The sequence below is a fragment of the Cervus canadensis genome, chromosome 11 (genome assembly GCF_019320065.1).
Source record: "Cervus canadensis isolate Bull #8, Minnesota chromosome 11, ASM1932006v1, whole genome shotgun sequence".
Taxonomy (NCBI): Eukaryota; Metazoa; Chordata; class Mammalia; order Artiodactyla; family Cervidae; genus Cervus; species Cervus canadensis.
In genome coordinates this window covers 44,698,188-44,719,536 of record NC_057396.1, presented here as the reverse complement: position 1 = coordinate 44,719,536, position 21,349 = coordinate 44,698,188, and the positions used below count along the sequence as shown (strand labels likewise).

Sequence of the window (21,349 nt, the reverse complement as noted above, 5' to 3'; positions counted from 1 at the left end):
CCATTGATTTGGTGATGCCATCTAACCATCTTGTCCTCTGTTGTCCCTTTCTCCTCCTTCCCTCAATCTTTCCCAGGATCAGGTATTTTTTTTTTTTTTCCCAATGAGTCAGGTCTTTGCATCCGGTAGCCAAAGTATTGGAGCTTCAGCTTCAGCATCAGTCCTTTCGATGAACATTCAGGACTGATTTCCTTTAGGATGGACTGGTTTGGTTTCCTTGTAGTCCAAGAGACACTCAAGAGTGTTCTCCAACACCAGAGTTCAAAATCATGGGTTCTCATGTGGCACTCAGCCTTCTTATGGTCCAACTGTCACATCCATGCATGACTACTGGAAAAAACAGCTTTGACTGTACAGACCTTTGTCAGCAGAGTAATGTCTCTGCTTTTTAATAGCTGTCTAGGTAGGCCATAGCTGTTCTTCCATGGAGCAAGTGTCTTTAATTTCATGGCTGCAGTCACCATCTGCAGTGATTTTGGAGCCCAAGAAAATAAACTCTGTTACTGTTTCCATTGTTTCCCCATTTATTTGCAATGAAGTGAGGGGACTGGATGCCATGATAACCAATTTTTGAATGTCAGCTCCCAGTCTGGTTTTTGCTGACTGTATAGTGTTTCTCCATCTTTAGCTACAAGGAATATGATTAATCTGATTTCAGTATTGACCATCTGGTGATGTATATGTGTAGAGTCGTCTCTTGTGTTGTTGGAAGAAGGTGTTTGCTATAACAGTGTTTGTTATAACCAGTGCATTCTCTTGGCAAAACTTTGTTAGGATCAGCCCTGCTTCATTTTGTATTCCAAGGCCAAACTTGACTGTTCCTCCAGGTATCTTTTGACTTCTTACTTTTGCATTCCAGACCCCTATGATGGAAAAAAAAAAAAAAATGTTGTTATTTCCAGAAGGTCTAATATTAGGAAGTAATTTAACACTGAATACAATAGTACTTATATCCTATGTGAAAACAACTTTCTTGTCAAACCCCTATGAGCAAAGCACAGGAGAACAAGGAAACTGAAAAGTTGAATTTAGAGCAGGAATTGCTTTATTGCAAGGATGAAGCAAAGAATGTGAGCAACTCATGTTCAAACTGGAATTCTATCACCTCATCTAGCTTTGTTCATTGTGATACTTCCTAAGACCCACTTGACTTCTTCACATTCCAGGATGTCTGGCTCTAGGTGAGTGATCACACCATTGTGATATACTCGGTCATGAAGAGCTTTTTTCTATAGTTCTTCTGTGTGTTCTTGTCACCTCTTCTTAATATCTTCTGCACTCATCTCACATGCTAGTAAAGTAATGCTCAAAATTCTCTCAGCCAGACTTCAGCAATATGTGAACTGTGAAGTTCCAGATGTTCAATCTGGTTTTAGAAAAGGCAGAGGAACCAGAGATCAAATTGCCAACATTCACTGGATCATCGAAAAAGAAAGAGAGTTCCAGAAAAGTATCTATTTCTACTTTATTGACTATGCCAAAGCCTTTGACTCTGTGGATCACAATAAACTATGGAAAATCCTGAAAGAGATGTGAATACCAGATCACCTGACCTGCCTCTTGAGAAACCTGTATGCAGGTCAGGAAACAGCAGTTAGAACTGGACATTGACCAACAGACTGGTTCCAAATAGGAAAAGGAGTACGTGAAGGCTGTATATTGTCACCCTGCTTATTTAACTTCTATGCAGAGTACATCATGAGAAACGCTGGGCTGGAAGAAGCACAAGCTGGAATCAAGATTGCCGGGTGAAATATCAATAACCTCAGATATGCAGATGACACCACCCTTATGGCAAAAAGTGAAGAAGAACTAAAAAGCCTCTTGATGAAAGTGAAAGAGGAGAGTGATAAAGTTAGCTTAAAGTTCAACATTCAGAAAACTAAGGTCATGGTATCCGGTCCCATCACTTCATGGGAAATAGATGGGGAAACAGTGGAAACAGTGTCTGACTTTATTTTTCTGGGCTCCTAAATCACTGTGGATGATGATTGCAGCCATGAAATTAAAAGACACTTGCTCCTTGGAAGGAAAGTTATGACCAACCTAGGTAGCATATTAAAAATTAGAGACATTATTTTGCCAACCATTGTCCGTCTAGTCAAGGGTATGGTTTTTCCAGTGGTCATGTATGGATGTGAGAGTTGGACTATAAAGAAAGCTGATCGCAGAAGAATTGATGCTTTTCAACTGTGGGGTTGGAGAAGACTCTTGAGAGTCCCTTGGATTGCAGGGAAATCCAACCAGTCCATCCTAAAGGAGATCAGTCCTGGGTGTTCATTGGAGGGACTGATGTTGAAGCTGAAACTGCAATACTTTGGCCACCTGATGTGGAGAGCTGACTCATTTGAAAAGACCCTGATGCTGGGAAAGATTGAGGGCAGGAGTAGAAGGGGAAGACAGAGGATGAGATGGTTGGATGGCATCACCGACACAATGGACATGGGTTTGGGTGGACTCCAGGAGTTGGTGATGGACAGGGAGGCCTGGTATGCTGTGGTTCATGGGGTCGCAAAGAGTCTGACATGACTGAGCAACTGAACTGAACTGATTATTTATTTGAAAATGGTAACTAAAATCACCAAGAACTACTATTATAAATGTACCATATGGCGAAAATGATGAGAAGCTATATCAAATATTAATAAAGATGTCCAGTAGTAAAGATTCTTATATTCTGCCAGTGAATATAATTGAACCAACATTTAGAAATGCATTACGCCACTTGCTAACATTGGCAGTACCCTATGAATTAGCAATATGACTCTTAGGTGCAGAAATCATCACTCTAAGTGCACCAAGATACATACACAAGAATGTTTAAAATTGTGTTCTTCATAATCAAGTCTTCTCAATGCCCATATACACAGAATGGGTAAAGAAGCTGTAGTATATTCATACCAGAGTACATTATGCAGCAAGGAACATGAGTGTGATAGATGTACAAAAAATAATCTATTCAAAAATTCACAAGAAGTAAAACAGAAAAAAAATCAATACTATGTACTTCCAATTATATTAAATTGAAAAATCAGCAAAACTAAACTATAAGGTTTAAGAATGCATGCTTAGGTTGTTGACATATATAGGAAAATGTATAGTTACTTTAGCTATTAATATAGATTATCTTTAGGAACAGTGAGAGACTGTAATGGTGAAGGAACACAACACAAGACTTGTGAGGAATGAGAAATTGTTTCTTCATCTAGAAGTTATTTTCATGAACTTTATAAAAATTGGTTATTTACACTCTTCTGTATGAGAATTATATTTCAAAAATCAAAGAAAATATACCTGCACTAGTGGTTATATTACTTTCTTCTAATCACCTGAATCAATGTTTAAATTCTAACTATTTATTCTTATGAAAGGTAAGGTAATTACTTTGCTTGTATTTTCTCTGGAACTGTCAACTCTTACTAATTGACCTATTTCTAATCTTCTATTTTAGAGACAAAAAATAGTTGCTTGATTATTACACCTTGTTATTGGTCTCTTTAGCTAATTATAGGCTTAAAAAAAGTGACTGTCAACCCACAGTCATATTATACCCTACATATCTCATTTGAAAACTACTTTTTGTGTATGATGATGTACCTTTATGGTTAATGTTGTGTGTCTTTTCTCATACTCCAGAAGATAAATGAAGCCAGGCATTCTGATGCGTATGGAATGTGTTTGTTTTTTCTGTTGATACAGCTAGGTTGATTTTTCTTATTGAGCTTTTTAAATGTATGTGCTTTTTCTAGTATAATTTATGCACTTTGGCATATTTTTGCACTTCATATTTTGGAATATGGTTCTCCCAATCCTGCATAATTAATTGGTTATTGTCATCACATTCCATTTGCCTTGGTTTCTTATTCAGGGATATCACAAATTTTATCTTCATTCTGTGCACATTACATGCTATAACCTTTTGGGGAAAATAGAATATTTGCTATTTTACTTCTTCTGAGAGGTGGATGTCTTCATCAGTTATTCATTATGCACTATGGTTGCCACAGCTTTTTGAAACATTTAATGCTGTAACAGATTTAAAAGTAATTAAGTTTTTGTTACCTCATTAAAGAAATTTTTGTACATCTGAGATTCGCTAACATATTGCTTTATTAATTCCCTCAGCGTATTTTTCCTTTCTTCATATACCTCAGGTTTATAAAAATTGTATTAAACACTTAGTCCAGGACTTCCCTGGCAGTCCAGTGGTTAAGACTCAGCCCTTTTAATACAGGGGACAGGGGTTCAATCCTTGGTCCAGAGCAAACATTCCAAAGATTCCACATGCTGCTCAGTATCTAATCTACCTGAGGTCAGTTGCAAAAGTACATCATGACACAAGTTCATCCTGCTTTATTCAACAAAATTATTGCTTCCAAAATAATTACCTGCTTCTGCCTCTTAAATGGCATGATTCCTTTCTCTTTCTTTCTCTTTTTTTTGTAGTGAAATGTTGGGTTATTTCTTTCTTTGACTATGCGTTAGTTTACAACTACATATTCAGATATCTCTCTTTGTTTACTGTGTTTTTCTTAAAAGTTTTTTTATTACCCTAAAGTCTCTTTATTTGTTGGCTTTGAATACCATTGATCAACAGTAAGAAAATGTCTTAGTTGTTCATTATTCAATGCCATTTTTCTGAAGTTTGAAGAAGCCTCAAGCATTACCTTACTGTTGATAAAAGCACCAATTAGACACAGTTCCTCTACTCAAGATACCTGCAGCACAAAATTTCTAAATGCAGTGAAAATGTATTTGTATATGTGTTCAATGCTAGAACTAAAGCTCTAATTTCAAGCAAATCTCAAATTGGGTAAAATTATTAAAATATTTCTCTCTGGAAGGATGTTTTCTATTTAGATACTGATTGGATTTTTTGGCTAAAAAATGTATATTTTTGAATATGCTGAAATTTTCGATTAGTATTTTTTAATGCATGCTTTCCTGTGAAAACTCCTCAGTGTTGATAGACTTTGGTCAGCATCATACAGATTTTATATTTCTGATATTGATATTACTAGTCTTACATAGTTTATATATCTATCAGTTATTCAGAGAAAGTAGACAAAAATAGATAAGTAATTTTAAAAAGTCAAAATATTGATTCATAAACAAATATTAGAAAGTGAAACATAACTAGAATTATAGCTTTGAATTGGTTTAGCAACCTGAAAATATTGATATATTTCATGGTGCTTGAAAATTACTGGAAATGAAGTGCTGTTTTCTGCAATTTTGCTCTCAATATGTATTGTTAGAAGGGAAATTCTAGGCTTAAATAAACAGGACCAAACAAGAGTAACAGAAACAATTCAAAATGTCAGCATAAGACAGCTTATTCTTTATGTGAATAGCAAACCCAAGTTTTTAAGTATTTGAGGATTTGTTAAATTATCAGCATTTGAGCTTTAAAGATTGTTTTCAGTTGTAGATATTTGTTCATGATGTAACTTCTCACCATATTAAAGTTGCTACTTTAAACTAACCTAAAATCTCACCAGAAGGAGCCACTAATGATCAGGACGTCTTTTGGAGAAGATCATTTTCAGGACATGGTCACGGATTTGTTTGGTCTTCACTCCATAGACGATTGGGTTGAGAAAAGGTGGAACTAACAGGTAAAGGTTAGATAAAAGGATATGAACGTATGGTGGTATGTGAGAACCAAACCTGTGAGTGAAGAAAGAGAAGAAGCCAAGGAGGTAAAACTGCAGGAAGACACAAATATGAGCGATGCAGGTATTGAAGGCTTTCACTCTTGCCTCCTTCTGGGGTAGTTGAAAGACAGTGACAAAGATCTGAACATAGGACAAAGTGATAAAGCTGATGTCAAATCCTAAGATAGTGAAGGCAACAACCAGACCTAATATCTTGTTGATCCGTATATCTTCAGTAGCCAGCTTCACAATGGCCATGTGCTCACAGTAAGAGTGGGAGATGACTGTGGTTCGGTAGAATTTAAGACGATATTTGATGAGCACTATGCATGGTGCTACAAGAACGACAGCCCTGAGTATCACAGCAATTCCAATGTAAGTCAAGAGATTTTGGGAGAAGATACTGCCATGTCTCAAGGGGTTACAGATGGCCACATAGCGATCTAGGGCCATGGCCAGTAAAACACCTGATTCAATTGCCTGGAATGAGTGAATAAGACACATTTGTAGAAGACAGACATCAAAGGAAATCTCTGTCAAATGAAACCAAAAGATGCCTAACATTTTGGGAAGAATACACGTGCTAAGTGCAATGTCTGTGGCTCCCAACATGGCCAGAAAAATGTACATTGGACTATGAAGGCTGTTTTCATATTTGATTATCACTAAAATTAGAGTATTCCCAGTCATTGCTATAAGGTACATGAAACAGAATGGAATCCCAATCCAACACTGCACGGACTGCAGGCTAGGAATCCCAATGAGCGTTAGTACAGAGGGCATGAAGACTGAGCCATTGGGTATGAACATGGTGATCTGAGTAGTGGAATCAAGAAGTACTCCTTCTATGGCATCTTTTAATTCCTGTTAAGACTGCAAAATTAAGAATTAGAGTGAATATTTTTGGTAAAATATACTTCAGTGAGATTAGGGGGATACCATCTTATTTTCTCTGCCCAATGACTCCTCTCTAATTTTCCATCTTTTTTCTCAATGTCTTTAAGTAACCAATCATCAGATTTTTATGTTTTTGCATGCCTTTTTTTTTTTTTTTTTTTCAGGGAGAAAAATTAAGTGGACTGTACAACTTCTTCCTGGTCCATGACTACTGACAGAGATTCCCCTTAGCCTGTGCTTTTGGGCTTGCTAATCATCATCAGTGCTTTTTTTCTTTCTTGGTCACCTACCAGTTGGAATTCAGGGAAAAATTCATTTAATTCAAAGTAATGAATTTGAAGACTAGACTGCACCTAGTCTGGCATAAAGGATCTATAGTAGTGGTAAGTCATTCTGTTTGATCATAATTGGAAAGCAAGTTTGATTAGAATATTTTTCGGTTTTGCAGCTTGTTATTTTTTTTTTCTCTTAAATTGGTTTCTTCTAGGCCAGATTCCTCTGAAATACACTGTCTCAGAGTGCTTTCAACTAATTATTCAAACCTTCAGTGTTTTCCCAAAAATGAGTCACACATCTTTACCTTCCTCTATTTAAGCTCTCAGAAAATAAATCCATTACTTTTAAATTCATGGGTGTTATCCCCTTATCCTTAGCAGTTCCTTTAAGATTTGTTCTCACTATGCCCTGTTATGTGCACATCACTTGTATTCAATTTCAATTGTCAACTTAAGTCTTCTGTTCCTCCCCTCTTTACCAATAACCATTAGGGCGAAAAGCTTTTTTTTTTTTTTTAATTATTTGCAATAACATAAGAACTTGTATTAAATGTAATGTTTCCTTTACTTATAGCCTTATGCATCTAATGGCCACTCAAAATACAATTTCTACAGTTGACATTTTTCTTTTACACAATTGTATTTCATAGAAGCAGATTCATCTCCTTCTTTGTCTCTGCCCTTCAGTAGTTAGTTCATTCATACCACTGTTTGCTTTCAGGACCTCCTATTAGTGACTTTGTCTTATTATTTTCCAAACTCTTTGGGGTTTTTCTCAGGCTGCCAATTCCCTACTATTTCTTCTGTGAATACATGTATGCTGATGTGTGGTGTGCTTAACCCCAGGAAAAGCAAAATATTAATTTACTAATTAGTAAATTTTTTTGACTAATTATAAAGTTCCTTTTTGGAACCATTAAAGCAAATATAAAACAAAGACTATGAGAAAGTCCTAAAACAACAGATTCGGAATAAGGAAAATCTCTGTTCATATTCTCTCCGTCATCCTCAAGTTGTCTCTCCTGATAAGCTAAGATTCTCTCACAGACAAAAAGATATATCTATACTACCTGAGGTCAATTGCAAGAGCATTTGTTGCTTATTTTTCTCAAAATGTATTCCCCTATGAACAAGGTTTTCCTTTTGGACACTCATGTTTAGAAACTCTTCTTGGAGCAAATGCACAACATACCAAACAGATATATTTCAAATCAGAAACTGACATTTGAGAAGTTTATTTCCTAATGATTTTATTAGATATATATTAATTAAACAAACACTGTAATCAAAGTACTATTTGCACCAACTGTAGAACAAATATCAATGTATTTATCATATAACTATGAAGTACTTACATTGTGCTGAGTGCTTGAAACTCAAAAAGTAGTGTCAACCATTGTAAAATATGTATTATATTATTTATCTAAGTTTGTAAATTTTTAATTTTTTTAATTTTTCTCTGACAATTATATTAGCCTTACCTTATTTTGTTAATGAAAAGCTAAGACTTGTTAATTTATAAATAAATATTTATTGTTGTTCAGTCACTAAGTCATGTCTGACTCTTTTGCTACCCCATGAACTGTAGCCCTCCTCTGTCCATGGGATTTCCCAGGGAAGTTGCATTGGAATGGGTTGCCATTTCCTCCTTCAGGAAATCTTCCATCCCAGGAATCGAACCCTCATCTCCTGCACTGAGAGACAGATTCTTTGCCAGTGAACCACGAGGGAAGCCCATAAGTAAATGTACTTTGTTCTAAATTATATGGGATATTGATCTAGGTAAAACAAAAAAAGTAATTTGTGTCTTCTGAGATTTTACAGCTATAATTCAGTAAATATGAGGAGATACATTCGGAGTACAGCTAAATCAGGATGGATTGTATTAAAATACACTAAAGATTTCAATGAGATTGTTCCTCTCAGGATCTAAAAGAAGACAACTCTTAGGCTAGCTTCTTAATTTACTAAATAGTTTTACTATATACATTATAGTACATGTTTGTCAGACGCTACTTGTCTGGCATAGGACCCCACTTGGAACATCATGCTATCCACATACTTGCTAACAATCTCTGTGATTTGACTCAAAAATATATGCTACTCGCTTTATCCAGAATATTTGAGAGATTTAACATGGCTGTATAAGGAATATTTGACCTAGAGAATCCATAAAACATGGAAGCCATAGCTCTAGATAAGTTAATACTGTGACTAATTGCAGAAAGGTGAGCAAAGAGAAGAGAGCAGTAAACAAATGAGCATATACCAAAACAGAAAAGTGTGCCTTCAATGTAAAAGACAATATCTCTTATGAAAAATGCAGTTATCTTTCCAGATGATAGTTTTATATTCCTATTGAGAAAGAAAATTCTTGTTTTATGGAGAAGACAAATAATTTAAACATGAGATCATTTTCTCTGCCCTTTGACCTCTTCTCTCCCCCTAGATTGCAATGCTTATCTGTCTTAAGCATCAGACCAAACAAGCCCATGGGCAGAAATACCTGCTTCATTAGAAAGAACAATATTCTCCTGACACCACAGCTCCTTAAAAGGTAACATTCCCTCTTCACCTTATAAGGGGTTGCGATGACCCACCACGTTGCTCTTGGAGATCCGGATTTTATAAACTGTCAATAATACACCATTCAAAGTACAACTTTCTACGCCCTAAAATTTATATAACTGTGCTTTCATATCTAATAGGGGGAACAGTCCACAGATTTTGCTAAGATGTTGTTCCTGGATTCTAATCTTCAATCTGGCCCAAATAAAATTTTAGATTTGTTTCTTAGATTAACTTTTTCATTGACTCTAACTCTATGAGTCCTAATGACAGTTTTCTTTGGACAGTGTTTCCTAAGCATGGGACGTTGTTTAGTTGCTAAGTAGTGTCTGACTCCTTGTGACCTCATAGACTATGGCCCACTAGGCTCCTCTGTCTACGGGATCTCCCAGGGAAGCATACTGGAGTGGGTTGCCATTGCCTTCTCTAGGGGGTTGGATCTTCCCGACCCAGGGGTTGAGCCTGGGTCTCCCACGCTACAGGCAGAGTCTTTACCACTGAGACACCAGGGGAGCCCACCACGGTATAGGTCAGATAAATTTTTGTTTTGGGGTAATTCTCTGCATTGTAGAGGTTTACAACATCCCTGTTTCTTACACATTAGATGTCAGTAGCTCTCTCATCTTGGCACTAAAAAGGTATTCGGATATCACCAAATAGCCCATAGATGTGTAGGGAAAAACACATCACCCTGGTTGCTAAACATTGTTATGCAGTTATACAGAAAAAGCACTTTTCAATTAATAAGAATGAATGATTATGTACTTTTAATCAAAATGGGCAGAATAAATTGCCTATGAAGGGGAATAATTTTTCGGTAGAAATTACCAGATAAAAGAGACTGAGACAGGCAGAGTAAGAGAAAATAGTTTGTACAAAAATCACAAGAGCATGTGAGATATGGTGACATTTTCTCCATATAAATATTTTTCACATACAAAACATTTCATAAGCAGAAATGATGGCTAATAAAAGGAAATAATATCAAATGTTTGAAACCAAATGGTTTTATATTTTTGGTGGAAGGACACTTTCTTTTGAAGGTAAAGAATTCACTCTGTCAGCAGTTTGATGAATGGCTTGTCAGACGTGGCAGCTAAGTGTAAAGAGACCCAGTCAGAATGAATCTTGTGATAGTCCACACATTGCATTATGAAGTATTATGGTATAGCAAAAGAATAACAAGGAATAAAAAGTCTGTGAGACTCATTGACTTTATGTAGCAGAAATTAAGGAGAGATGAGGCTAAAGGAGATTTTTCCTTGAGAATTTCAGCTATGACTGACAAAAGAAAAGCTGAAAGGAACTCTGTGTATACAAATGTAAATAGATTTAGAAGACTGAGGAAAGGTATCTTAAACTCTTGAAATTCCTAAGCCAGGGTAAATATACATGGATCATCTTTACAGCATAAACCATGAATTATTAGTGCTACAACTCCAATTTTAATCAGCTGAATTTAAAGATCTAGAAGATTTAAGGAATTCAGGGTTCTATCTCCACACTTTCCACAATCTCAGGAATCTTTCCTCTATGAATTCTCTGACATTCACCCACAGATCTCTGCCTTAAGTCCTCATGAATGTAGAGGACTGTTTGTTTCTGAGATAGCATGCCACATTTCAGGACAGCTCCAAACGTCAAAAAGATATTCTTTAAATGAGGCTTAAATGGCTTCCTTCTTAATTTCGTCTTAAAGTCCTAAATCTGCAATCCAATGATATATATTAGCCATGGGTCATGGCAGTTAATTGCCCAGGATCTGCAGTCAGCCAAGAGAGTTTAAAATCTGGATGCTACTACTTAGGTTTGCCTTCTCTGCACCCAGTTATAAAACTTTGAATTGTATCAGTTTCTTTACTTCTAAAACAATGTTCATAGATAGAAACTAATTACCATGTGACTTTGATTATTATTGACAAAATCCATCTAAATAGTTGGAAGGAAACATAAAATGTATTGATCTGTCAATAAATGCCAGTTATTAATCAATGGACATTTATCTTCTCACAAATAACTTGTGATATTTAATGAACACTTTATCTGACTAAGTGTTTCTACTGAATTACTTGAAGGGCAGGTTTTTCCTCCATTTTTTCTGGTGTGAATGTGAAAGTGAAAGTCGCTCAGTCTTGTCCGATTCTTTGTGACCCCATGGACTACACAGTTCATGGAATTCTCCATGCCAGAATGCTGGAGTGGGTAGCCTTTCCCTTCTCTAGGGGATCATTCCAACCAAGGGATCGAACCCAGGTCTCCCGCATTGCAGGTGGATTCTTTACCAGTTAAGCCACAAGGGAAGCCCAAGAATACTGGAGTGGGTAACCTATCCCTTCTCCAGCGGATCTTCCCAACCCAAGAATTGAACCGGGATCTCCTGCATTGCAGGCGGATTCTTTACCAACTGAGCTATCAGGGAAGTAAACATGTGTAATTTCCTGATCTTTTAACAAATGTTTTCCATTAATCTATCATCACAGATACCAATCTCTAAATATCCTTCTTCTCTCAACCTCATCTTAGAATTTGTTACCAAGTGTGGCTTAAGTGATTCAGAAATGTCGTGAAAAGCATAAGACACATCTCTCTGGTGACTAAACACAGTTACTGTAAGATCATATTACGTGTTTTTTTTTTTTAAATCCTGGAATTATATTGGATTGTATGACATATACATTCTTTTTGAAACCAGTCCTCCAATTTCCCACACTCAGTGCAGAATCCCAAACCCAAAGACTTACCAAGGATCATCTGTGGTAATACAAATAGAAACTACAAAGCAGAAAATCTTCTGACATTTCAGATAGTGAAGAGTGAATGCTTTATACTATAGGATGCACCTGGGGATTGGTTTTCACCAATCCCTGGTGAGCTTTCAGGTTCGCTGGAGACAGGAATGAAAAAGAAAGCACACTATCATTCAGAGCATATAAGATTTATATCTAATAGCTGCTTCTGCATCTAAAAAAATTCTCAAACTTTGGTTTCACTTTAGGACTGGGAACCAAAATGAACCTCCTGCTAAAAATTTATAAGAGGACAGTGCTTCAAGACAGCACAAAACTAGTCAGTGATACTTATTTACAAAAATAATGAAGACAATAAAGGTAAAACAAACATCTTGATATGTTCAAAATAATCAGCCAAGACATGCTGACAGAGAAGTAAAAAAATATATTTTTGTAGTCTAATTTTAGTCAGAGAAGCACTGACTTCTTGTTTAGTCCCATGGTTGGGGCTGACCTGGGAACATTCACCTCAGAGCCTCAGTTACCAGTCATTTTCTGAGCTTCTTCTATGTAAACTTTGGGACACAAATCTATCCCATATCCAAACCAGATCTCACCAAATTAGCCCAGTTATGTTCAGAATTGTAATGAAAGGATGGTGTGTATTTTAAAAAATTTTAGGGTCTAAAATTTATATCAATTTCCACATGAGAGTTATTGACTTTGTTGAAAGAAAGGTTTGTACCTCACAATTGTGTTTTTAAGCTTCAGTATCAAGAAGAGAAAGAAATACACTTTGATTCGCTGAAAAGAACAAAAGAGAGTGGCTAATAACCCTGGATTACCAGATGATCATATTTGAAGTAACACTGGTTTTGTCCTGTATCATTGAGTTAGGCACTATTCATTAGTCCTGTCCCTTTTGAATGAAAAGACTTTCTGACTTCCCCCTCTTATTAAACTGCCATAAAATTCTCATCATCCTAGAAAAAGCGGTGGGCTTCTCTGGTGGCTCAGACTGTAAAGAATCTGCCTGCAAAGCAGGAGACCTGATTTCGATCCCCGGGTCTGGAAGATCCCCTGGAGAAGGGAATGGCAACCCACTCCAGTATTCTGGCCTGGAGAAGTCCATGCACAGAGGAGACTGGCAGGCTTACAGTTCTTGGGGTCGCAGAGTCAGACACAACTGAGCAACTTCCACTTTCAGAAAAAGCAATGGTATAGGATTGTGAGCAGATAACAAGTAAACCAGCTCAGCCTGGATCAGAGTGTGTGCATGCCTTCGCCACTGGGCACTCAGTGATTCACATGAGCAGATTGAAATCAGCTGTAGCTGAGCATCTGCACCAGAAAAATAAAACACAGAACCCGTACTTATCAGAGTGCCAACAGCCCACTGAAGTAACAGGTGAACCCATGATTAAATGAAATATTTTCAGGAAAATCAAGATTACTACTTTTCAGATAGTACATGAAGCAGGTGGAGGTGAGGACCACAGATTCTGAAGTCTATGCACTACTCTTTATATATACTGCAATGGCCAATATAGGCCTATTGTATGACTCACTATATACTTTTTGAAAATATGCAGAAAATGTTTGAACCTGAAGCCATCCTAATGCTGTAGAATGTTAGAGGCATATATATTCTTATATATTACTTAGCTAAAATCTGTTAGTACAGTGGGGGAAAATATGTTTTCTAAATGATGTGATTGTTTTTTTGTTTTGTGACACATATATTATAGTTCCTTTGCACCCTGAATATCAATAAGAACTTTTCCAAAGCATTTTTAATAGAAATGCATACCTTTGTGAAATAAAATGGGAAACAGAGCAGATTTTCAGAAAAGGCACTTATCTCCTAATGTTTAAAAAAACAAACAAACAGTGAAAACAAGTTAAAGACATAACCAGTTAGAAAGTGAAGTCAAATAGCTTTACTACAGATGGCTAGTAAAACTCATCAAATAAGAAATATGATTAAATGAAATATGAAACCTAAAAATGAGAAAGGTCTGAACATGCATATAATTTTTGTGGAATTGTCTGAACAAAGATGGCAATCCTTACCATTCAGAGAGAGAAGGATCATGGAAAAGCTTATCTGGCCAGACATCTGCTTACTTGGTGCAAGAGCATATTCAGGTACATCATATAATAGAATATCATTCAAGCAAAAAGGTAAATGACATGCTTATTCATGTACAACACAAAGGAACCTTGAGAACATTATTCTAAATGTTTTCTTAGTATTATTCTTTGTTTCTTATCTTTAATTATTTTGATAGAACTGAACATTAATTGATAGGTAGATATCTTTCTTATCTTTATTTCTTATCTTTTCTTATTCATTATTCTTTCTTTCTAAGAAGAAAGCCAGACATAGAAGGCCAAATATTGTTTCATTCCACTTATACGAGATGTCCAGGGTAGTAAAATCACAGACACAGAAAGTCAATGAGTGGTTGCCCTGTAATGGGGCAGGAGAATGAGAAGTAGCTGCTAAGGGGAGTGGAATATCTTTATTAAGATGGTGAAAATGTTCGGGAATTTGATAGTAGTGTTGGTTGTGCAATTTTTTGAACATATCAAAAACCAGAGATTTGTACTCTTTAAATGGTGAGTTACATGGTATGTAAATTGTATCTCAATGAATTAAAAAATTTTTTTTGAGTCAGTATGTTATAGAAAGAACATACTAGAAAAATTACTAGATACATGCTTTTAAATTTAGGATACATCAAATAAGTGTGGTGACATGAACTGATGATCAAAAAGGCAGCTAAGCTCAAATGTAATTGTTAAATATTTATTCCGGGAGAAAGGTTATATGGGAACTCTGACTTTTTACCTATTTTTTTGGTAAACCTTAAACTGTTCTAAAGTGTAGCAATTAAAGATAATTTAAGAGTAGGAATAATTATTCTATAACTATGAAACTATTATATGATTAAATTATTTGGGTTTGGAACACCTCTTCTTCCACATGTTTTTCAGTGCATGCCTGTTCATTCATTCAGTTACATCCTAGTCTTTGCAACCCATTGGACTGTAGACTGCCTAGCTCCTCTTACCATGGAATTTTCCAGGAAATAATACTGGCATGGGGCGATATTTCCTACTCCAGGGAATCTGCCTGACCCAGGGACTGAACCTGCATCTCTTGTATCTGCTGCACTGGCAGAGGCATTCTTTACCACTGTGCCACCTGAGAAGGCTTTGTCCTCTTTAGGAAACCATGCAGACTATCTCACTGTGAAAATACATTCTCATTATGAAATTTGTGGTAGAATTTTTGTGCATTCATTTTCTAAATGCTCAGCAATATGTATTTATTTATATTTAAAATGTGTTATGTATGTGTAAGTCAGGAGTATACATATACATTACACATGAGATCTATATGAAAAAAGAAGTTACATACAGAGAAAATGTTGTGATACATGCTATTAGAGCTATTAGAAGGGTAGAGACAGAAAAGAAAATGGTCTAAATTCCTTAAAGGAAATGCCTAAGTTCTAAAAGCAGGAGAGCATTCAGCAGGTAAAAAACTACACATGTTGATATACATAAGATCAGGAAAGAGATACAGATTCATCAAGTACTTTCTGTTGAAAACTCCACAGCATGTGTATGAAAACTACCAGCAAATAAAAGGTGTAAAATATATTACTTTATTCTTTATAGGCTCTTATGTAAGGTTGGAAAATGGAATAAGATCCACTGGAGGAAGAAATGGCTACCCACTCATATGCTCGCCTGCAGACTTTCACGGAAAGAGGGAACCAGTAGACCACAATCTAGGGGGTTGCAAATAGTTGGACACAAGTGAACACGCTCAAACAATAAAGAGAAGGTAATTTATTTGAGAATTTATTTTCGAAATAATCACAGAGACCTGCCGGGGTCTAGCCCCAGCAGGACCCAGGGGAACCCTCAGGATGAACGGCGTCGGCAAATGAGAGAGAGAGACAGACAAAGCTCGGGGCTGAGTCTGAAGTTTATTTTTGCATTGCCCCTTTATACCCTCAACAACATTTTTTGGGGGGAAGTGCATATTACTTACACACAGGTCATCTCAAAACATTACAGCAACTTGACCTTTAACAGAAACAGGATGTAACCCACATACTTTTTGTTCACAGGAGTCTTTCTTATCATTTGGCCTTCAGGCCTGCTAACATTTTATGGCTTGCACCTGGTGTGACTTAAGCAACTTCAGTAGCCAACCCTGTTTTTCTTATAATTAATCTTTTTTTTTTTTTTTAATAGGCATCATCTCTATGGGAACTAGATAGGATTACATTTTTACAGAACAGAAATGCGAAGGACTGCAGAAACAGCAGATATGGCACAAAACAGGCTCTTAGTCTAAAAGTTAACCACCTGCAAGAAGTCGCCAGCTAATCTCTCTCTAAAGTATTTTCTATTAGGCACATTTGTGGCTACTATATTTGTGGAGCTTTTCTCACCCCACGAAGGGGCCTATGCTTAATAGTTTCTTTTTTTAGTGTACTGTGCTTAGGATGTTTAGAAAAATCATGAGCATTTTGTGCAATGAGAGCACACATTTATCAAACAAGCCAGAATGCCAGCAAAAGGGTTTGAACTGAAGCATTTCCTTCATCCCTGGCCCCTTCATAGGGTACCAGCGTCCCGGAGATTTATTAGTTAGGGTTTTAAGTTGGTCTTTATTCAGTGAAGGAGGAGCAGGAGAGCTCTCAGCAGGCAACACAAGAATCCGCAGCAGGGCAAACAGGAACAACAGCAGAAAAGGGGGGGAGGATACAGAGTGGGGTAGAGGCCGGGGCCAACCTGGAGGCTCCTTTGTCCTAGACGGCCTTGCCTGTCAGGTTTTTTCCTCATGACCTCGTCATGGATGGGGTCCCGGACGGCCTTGCCTGTCTGGTACTTTCTTCGTGACCTCGTCACGGGCGGGACCTCCCATAACGGCTCCCGGCAGAGACCTGTACGTTTTATAGAACTGAGGACAACAGCAAAAGCAAATGACATTTCTGGCTTGGTTGAGTAAGTAAATAATGGTAACCATTTCTAAATTGAGAATATTTTTCAAAAGTACTTGATAAAAATGCAATTTATCTTGATGTGCAATATTTTTCAAGAATAGTACAATAATCTCCCTTATACAATTTACCCAGGGTCACAAATGATTTTTCCCTCTGCCCCGTTTTGCTTTATCACTCAACAAATTCCTAGATAGATGGATTGATAGGTAGATAATTGGAAAGGTTAATTTCTGAAGTGTTTTTGAGTTAACAAGAGACATAATATTCCTTTACAGCTAACTATTTTGTTATATATTTCCCTAGGAAAAGGATAATCTATTGTATAACTATAGTTAGTTATAGCCAATATCAGGACATTTAGCACTAAAGACATACTACAACCTAAATATTAGTCCATATTCCAAGTTTGAAAATAGTTCAAAGACTTCTATACCTTTATTTTCTTGCCCCAAATTCAATTCAGATACACAGTGCATTTAATATTCATGTCCTTTTAGACTTCTTTAACCCATAGCAATTTCTTTGACTTGATACATTTTCTCCTTTGTTTTGTTTCATTTCTGAAAGTTCATTGACTTAATATTTTAAAAGTTTGTCTGGTATATGCACAGAAATATGTTGTACAGCTTAAATAATTTTTCACAAAGTAGGCATAAATATGTAACAACCCAGCTGAAGAATACATTACTTGCACCTAGAAGCCCCTTTCTGAATTGTTCATTATATCACCATTTCTGCAAGTAAAGGGAAAGATATATGCTCACAAATTCCCTCTTTTATGATTCTTACTCTCATTACCCAGGTCGAGTCCACAATCCTATTAGCAGAGAATTGACATTTGCTAATAGGATTCCCTGGTGGCTCAGAGGTTAAAAGCGTCTGCCTCCAATGCGGGAGACCCGGGTTCGATCCCTGGGTTGGGAAGATCCCCTGGAGAAGGAAATGCTAACCCACCCCAGTATTCTTGCCTGGAGAATCCCATGGACGGAGGAGCCTGGTAGGCTACAGGCCACGGGGTCGCGAAGAGTCTGAGCGACTTCACTCACTCACTCACTCAATAGGATCCTAAAACCAGCTAACATGCTGGCAGATTAAAAACAACAACAAATATAACAAACAGAAAATTCAAGAATCTCAGATAGCATGTTGTTTTATTATGTTGTGAAATATTGTTACCATTCACAAAAAGTTAAACAGCAAAGTATTATTTATGGTGAATTTTACGAACTGAACATTTTTACCATTTGCATACGGATCTGCTTGGTCTTCGCACCATAGACAAGTGGATTGAGAAATGGAGGGACCAACAAGTAAATGCTAGAAATGAGAATATGGATAAAAGTGGGAATGTGAGAACCAAACCTATGTGCGAAGAAGGAGAAGAAGGCAAGGAAGTAGAACTGGAGGAAGACACAGATATGAGCGATACAAGTGTTGAATGCTTTCAACCTAGCCTCCTTCTGGGGCAAACGAAAAACTGTGATAAATATCTGTACATAGGACAATGTAATGAAAGAGAGATCAAACACTGCAATGTTGAAAGCCACGAATAAACCATAGATTTTGTTGACCCGGATATTTCCTGCAGCCAGTTTCACAATGGCCATATGCTCACAGTAGGAGTGGGAGATGACTGTTTTGTGGTAAAATTGCAATCGGAATTTTATCAGTACTAGGCAAGGGGCTATGAGAATAGCAGCCCTGAGTGTTACTGCACTTGCTATTTGAGAAATGAGGTGGGGAGTGAAAATGGCAGCATGTCTGAGTGGATAACAGATGGCTACATAGCGGTCCAGGGCCATAGCCAGCAAGATGCCTGATTCTATGCCCTGAAACGTGTGAATGAGCCACATTTGAAGCAAGCAGGAATCAAAATATATCTCTGGTATATGAAACCAGAAGACTCCAAGCATCTTGGGCACAACACTGGTAAGAAGTGCAATATCAGTTACCCCTAGCATGCCTAGGAAAATGTACATGGGCTCATGGAGGCTGGGCTCCAACTTGATTATGATCAGAAGCAAAGAATTTCCGATCATAGCAATAAGATACATAATACAGAATGGAATCCCAATCCAACATTGCACAGACTCTAGGCCTGGGATCCCTATTAGCGTGAACACAGAAGGCATGAAGACTGTGATGTTGGAAATGGACATAGTGTCCTAGGGTCTCCTGATGCAAACAAAGGAATTCCTCAGTCAGTGCTACTTCCTCTTTTAATTCCCATTTGCATCCAAAGCCACAATATTGAATGCATGATTCTTGCTAGAACACTAAGATCATGACATCCACCTCATTCAAATATAGGAGGTAAAAGGAAGATCCAGAATGACACATCATTTTTTAAAGACAGACACCCCCAAGCCCTAAAAATGTGATTTGCCACTGCATTAGACAGAACCAGTCAAATTCCCGAGTAAGGAGATCAACTAATGACTCGTCTGTTATTTCACTTCAGACCTGTGGACAAAAATAACACGCTTCTTTATTTTGTTGGCAGTTACATTTTAGGCAGAGGTTGATAGTTCGTTCCATATTCCACATTCCAATTTCTGCTTTAGTGCTCTGTTATTCTGTTGTTTCTCAGTCTAAAACAGTCAGTTTGGACTGGCCAAAACTCAGACTTGACCGTCACTAGTGCAGAATGCTATCCAAAAACGAGACTAGACCTCGATAAGCTTGTCACCTGAAATAAAAATATATTTGTTTATGTAGTGATCTATATTATGTATCTCTATTGAAGACTAGATATCTTTCATAGGAATGTGAAGGAAGAGTTTTAGAAAAGATCACTCAAATCCCAAGTTTCTTGCCACCTTTTTACATTTCTAGTAAAACTGTATTAGATTTGCCTATATTTCCAACAGCTGCAATAACTAAGTTTTTGTCTTTAAAATAAATAAAATACATTACTGAATAAACATACAAAATAAATAGAGTGGAGGGACCTTTAGGAAACAAGAGAGACAGTAGCAACTGAATAGAGAGGTAAGAGGACTCATTCTTAATGGTCTAAGGATATAAGAACATGGGTAAGTGTCAGTTTAGCAGAGTCTTCTCTTTTGGGTTTAAACCTTTCAGAGCTGTCATTAGCATGAGATTTGACTAATTTAAGCACATAATGCAAAATAGTCTGAAACACTTGAGCCATTTTTTCTGAGCCACTTTTCCAAGCATAAAATTCAATAGAAAATGAAGGGATGGAAGGATATGCTCCTTTAAAGATGAAAAAAAAAAAAAGATGTCAAATATAGAACTACACACAGGAGACAGAAAGCTCACCTCAGTATTTCAGAAATGTTTAAGAAGAGAAATTTAAAGGAAGTGAAAAATGTAATCATTATTCAATTCACTGACAAATGATTTTTTTTAAAAACTTCAGATCTTACCCATTATATCAAAGTTGCTAATCTGATCAAAATTATTTCCTGTTAAGCACTGCATATTTTAAATCAAGAATTTATCAAACTGAACATTAGAGAAATGTTTGTAAGTTTATGAAAATACGGTTCGTTTTTTTTTTTTTTTTCATTCTTTCATAGACTCTCCAATAAAGTTGTTTCATGTGAGTAACTCATGATCAGTTAACCCTACACTGAATGTCAACAAATGGGGCAGTAATGCAGGAAACAGCTGTGGTTCCTGCTGCCAAACCACAACTGGAAGACTCAGGAGGTCAGTTTAATGCTATAACTTGTATCAGTTGACATATATTTATGATAGACTAGTCATTAAAAGAAACAGTTGGATATCCATAGGTTTGCTCCCCAATGACTAATTTTATATCAATCCATGCATACTTTACTCTAACAATAGTCAAGTTTTTCTTTCTAAAACATAATCAGAATTAGAATGGAAATCCACAGTATTTAACTTTTTAAAGTGGTAGGAGCAATATTTGGGCATGATCTGATAATTACAGATAGTGGAATAGCAGGTGGGAAGTACATAATTGAGTGCAGAGTTGACTGGATGAAGTGATTACTGTTGAAGAAGCTGACAATGAAGCATTACAGAGGTAACCTTGGGAACAGTGAGACTTACTTCCTAATTGTTGAGTGCCCACTCTGCTTCTACCAGAGATCTGAGAAGTGTTGTCAGCTCTTCATATTGACATCTCTCAACATTTATAACACACTGACTCTGCTTACTCCTGTGTGTTCTGTGTTCTCAGTCCCTCTTCATTCTAT

The 21,349-nt window shown here is 36.7% G+C and overlaps 2 protein-coding genes across 2 annotated transcripts; both read right to left on the bottom strand.

Moving 5' to 3' along the window:
- Nucleotides 1-5,510: 5,510 nt before the first annotated feature.
- Nucleotides 5,511-6,467, bottom strand: LOC122450188 (olfactory receptor 52A5-like). Its single transcript, XM_043482399.1, has one exon. The coding sequence runs from the start codon at nt 6,465-6,467 to the stop codon at nt 5,511-5,513; it is 957 nt and encodes a 318-aa protein (XP_043338334.1).
- Nucleotides 6,468-18,376: 11,909 nt separating this feature from the next.
- On the bottom strand, nt 18,377-19,315 carry LOC122450252 (olfactory receptor 52A1-like). The gene has a single exon (XM_043482487.1). It carries the CDS (start codon nt 19,313-19,315, stop codon nt 18,377-18,379), a length of 939 nt encoding a protein of 312 aa, XP_043338422.1.
- Between the last annotated feature and the right edge of the window lie 2,034 nt (nt 19,316-21,349).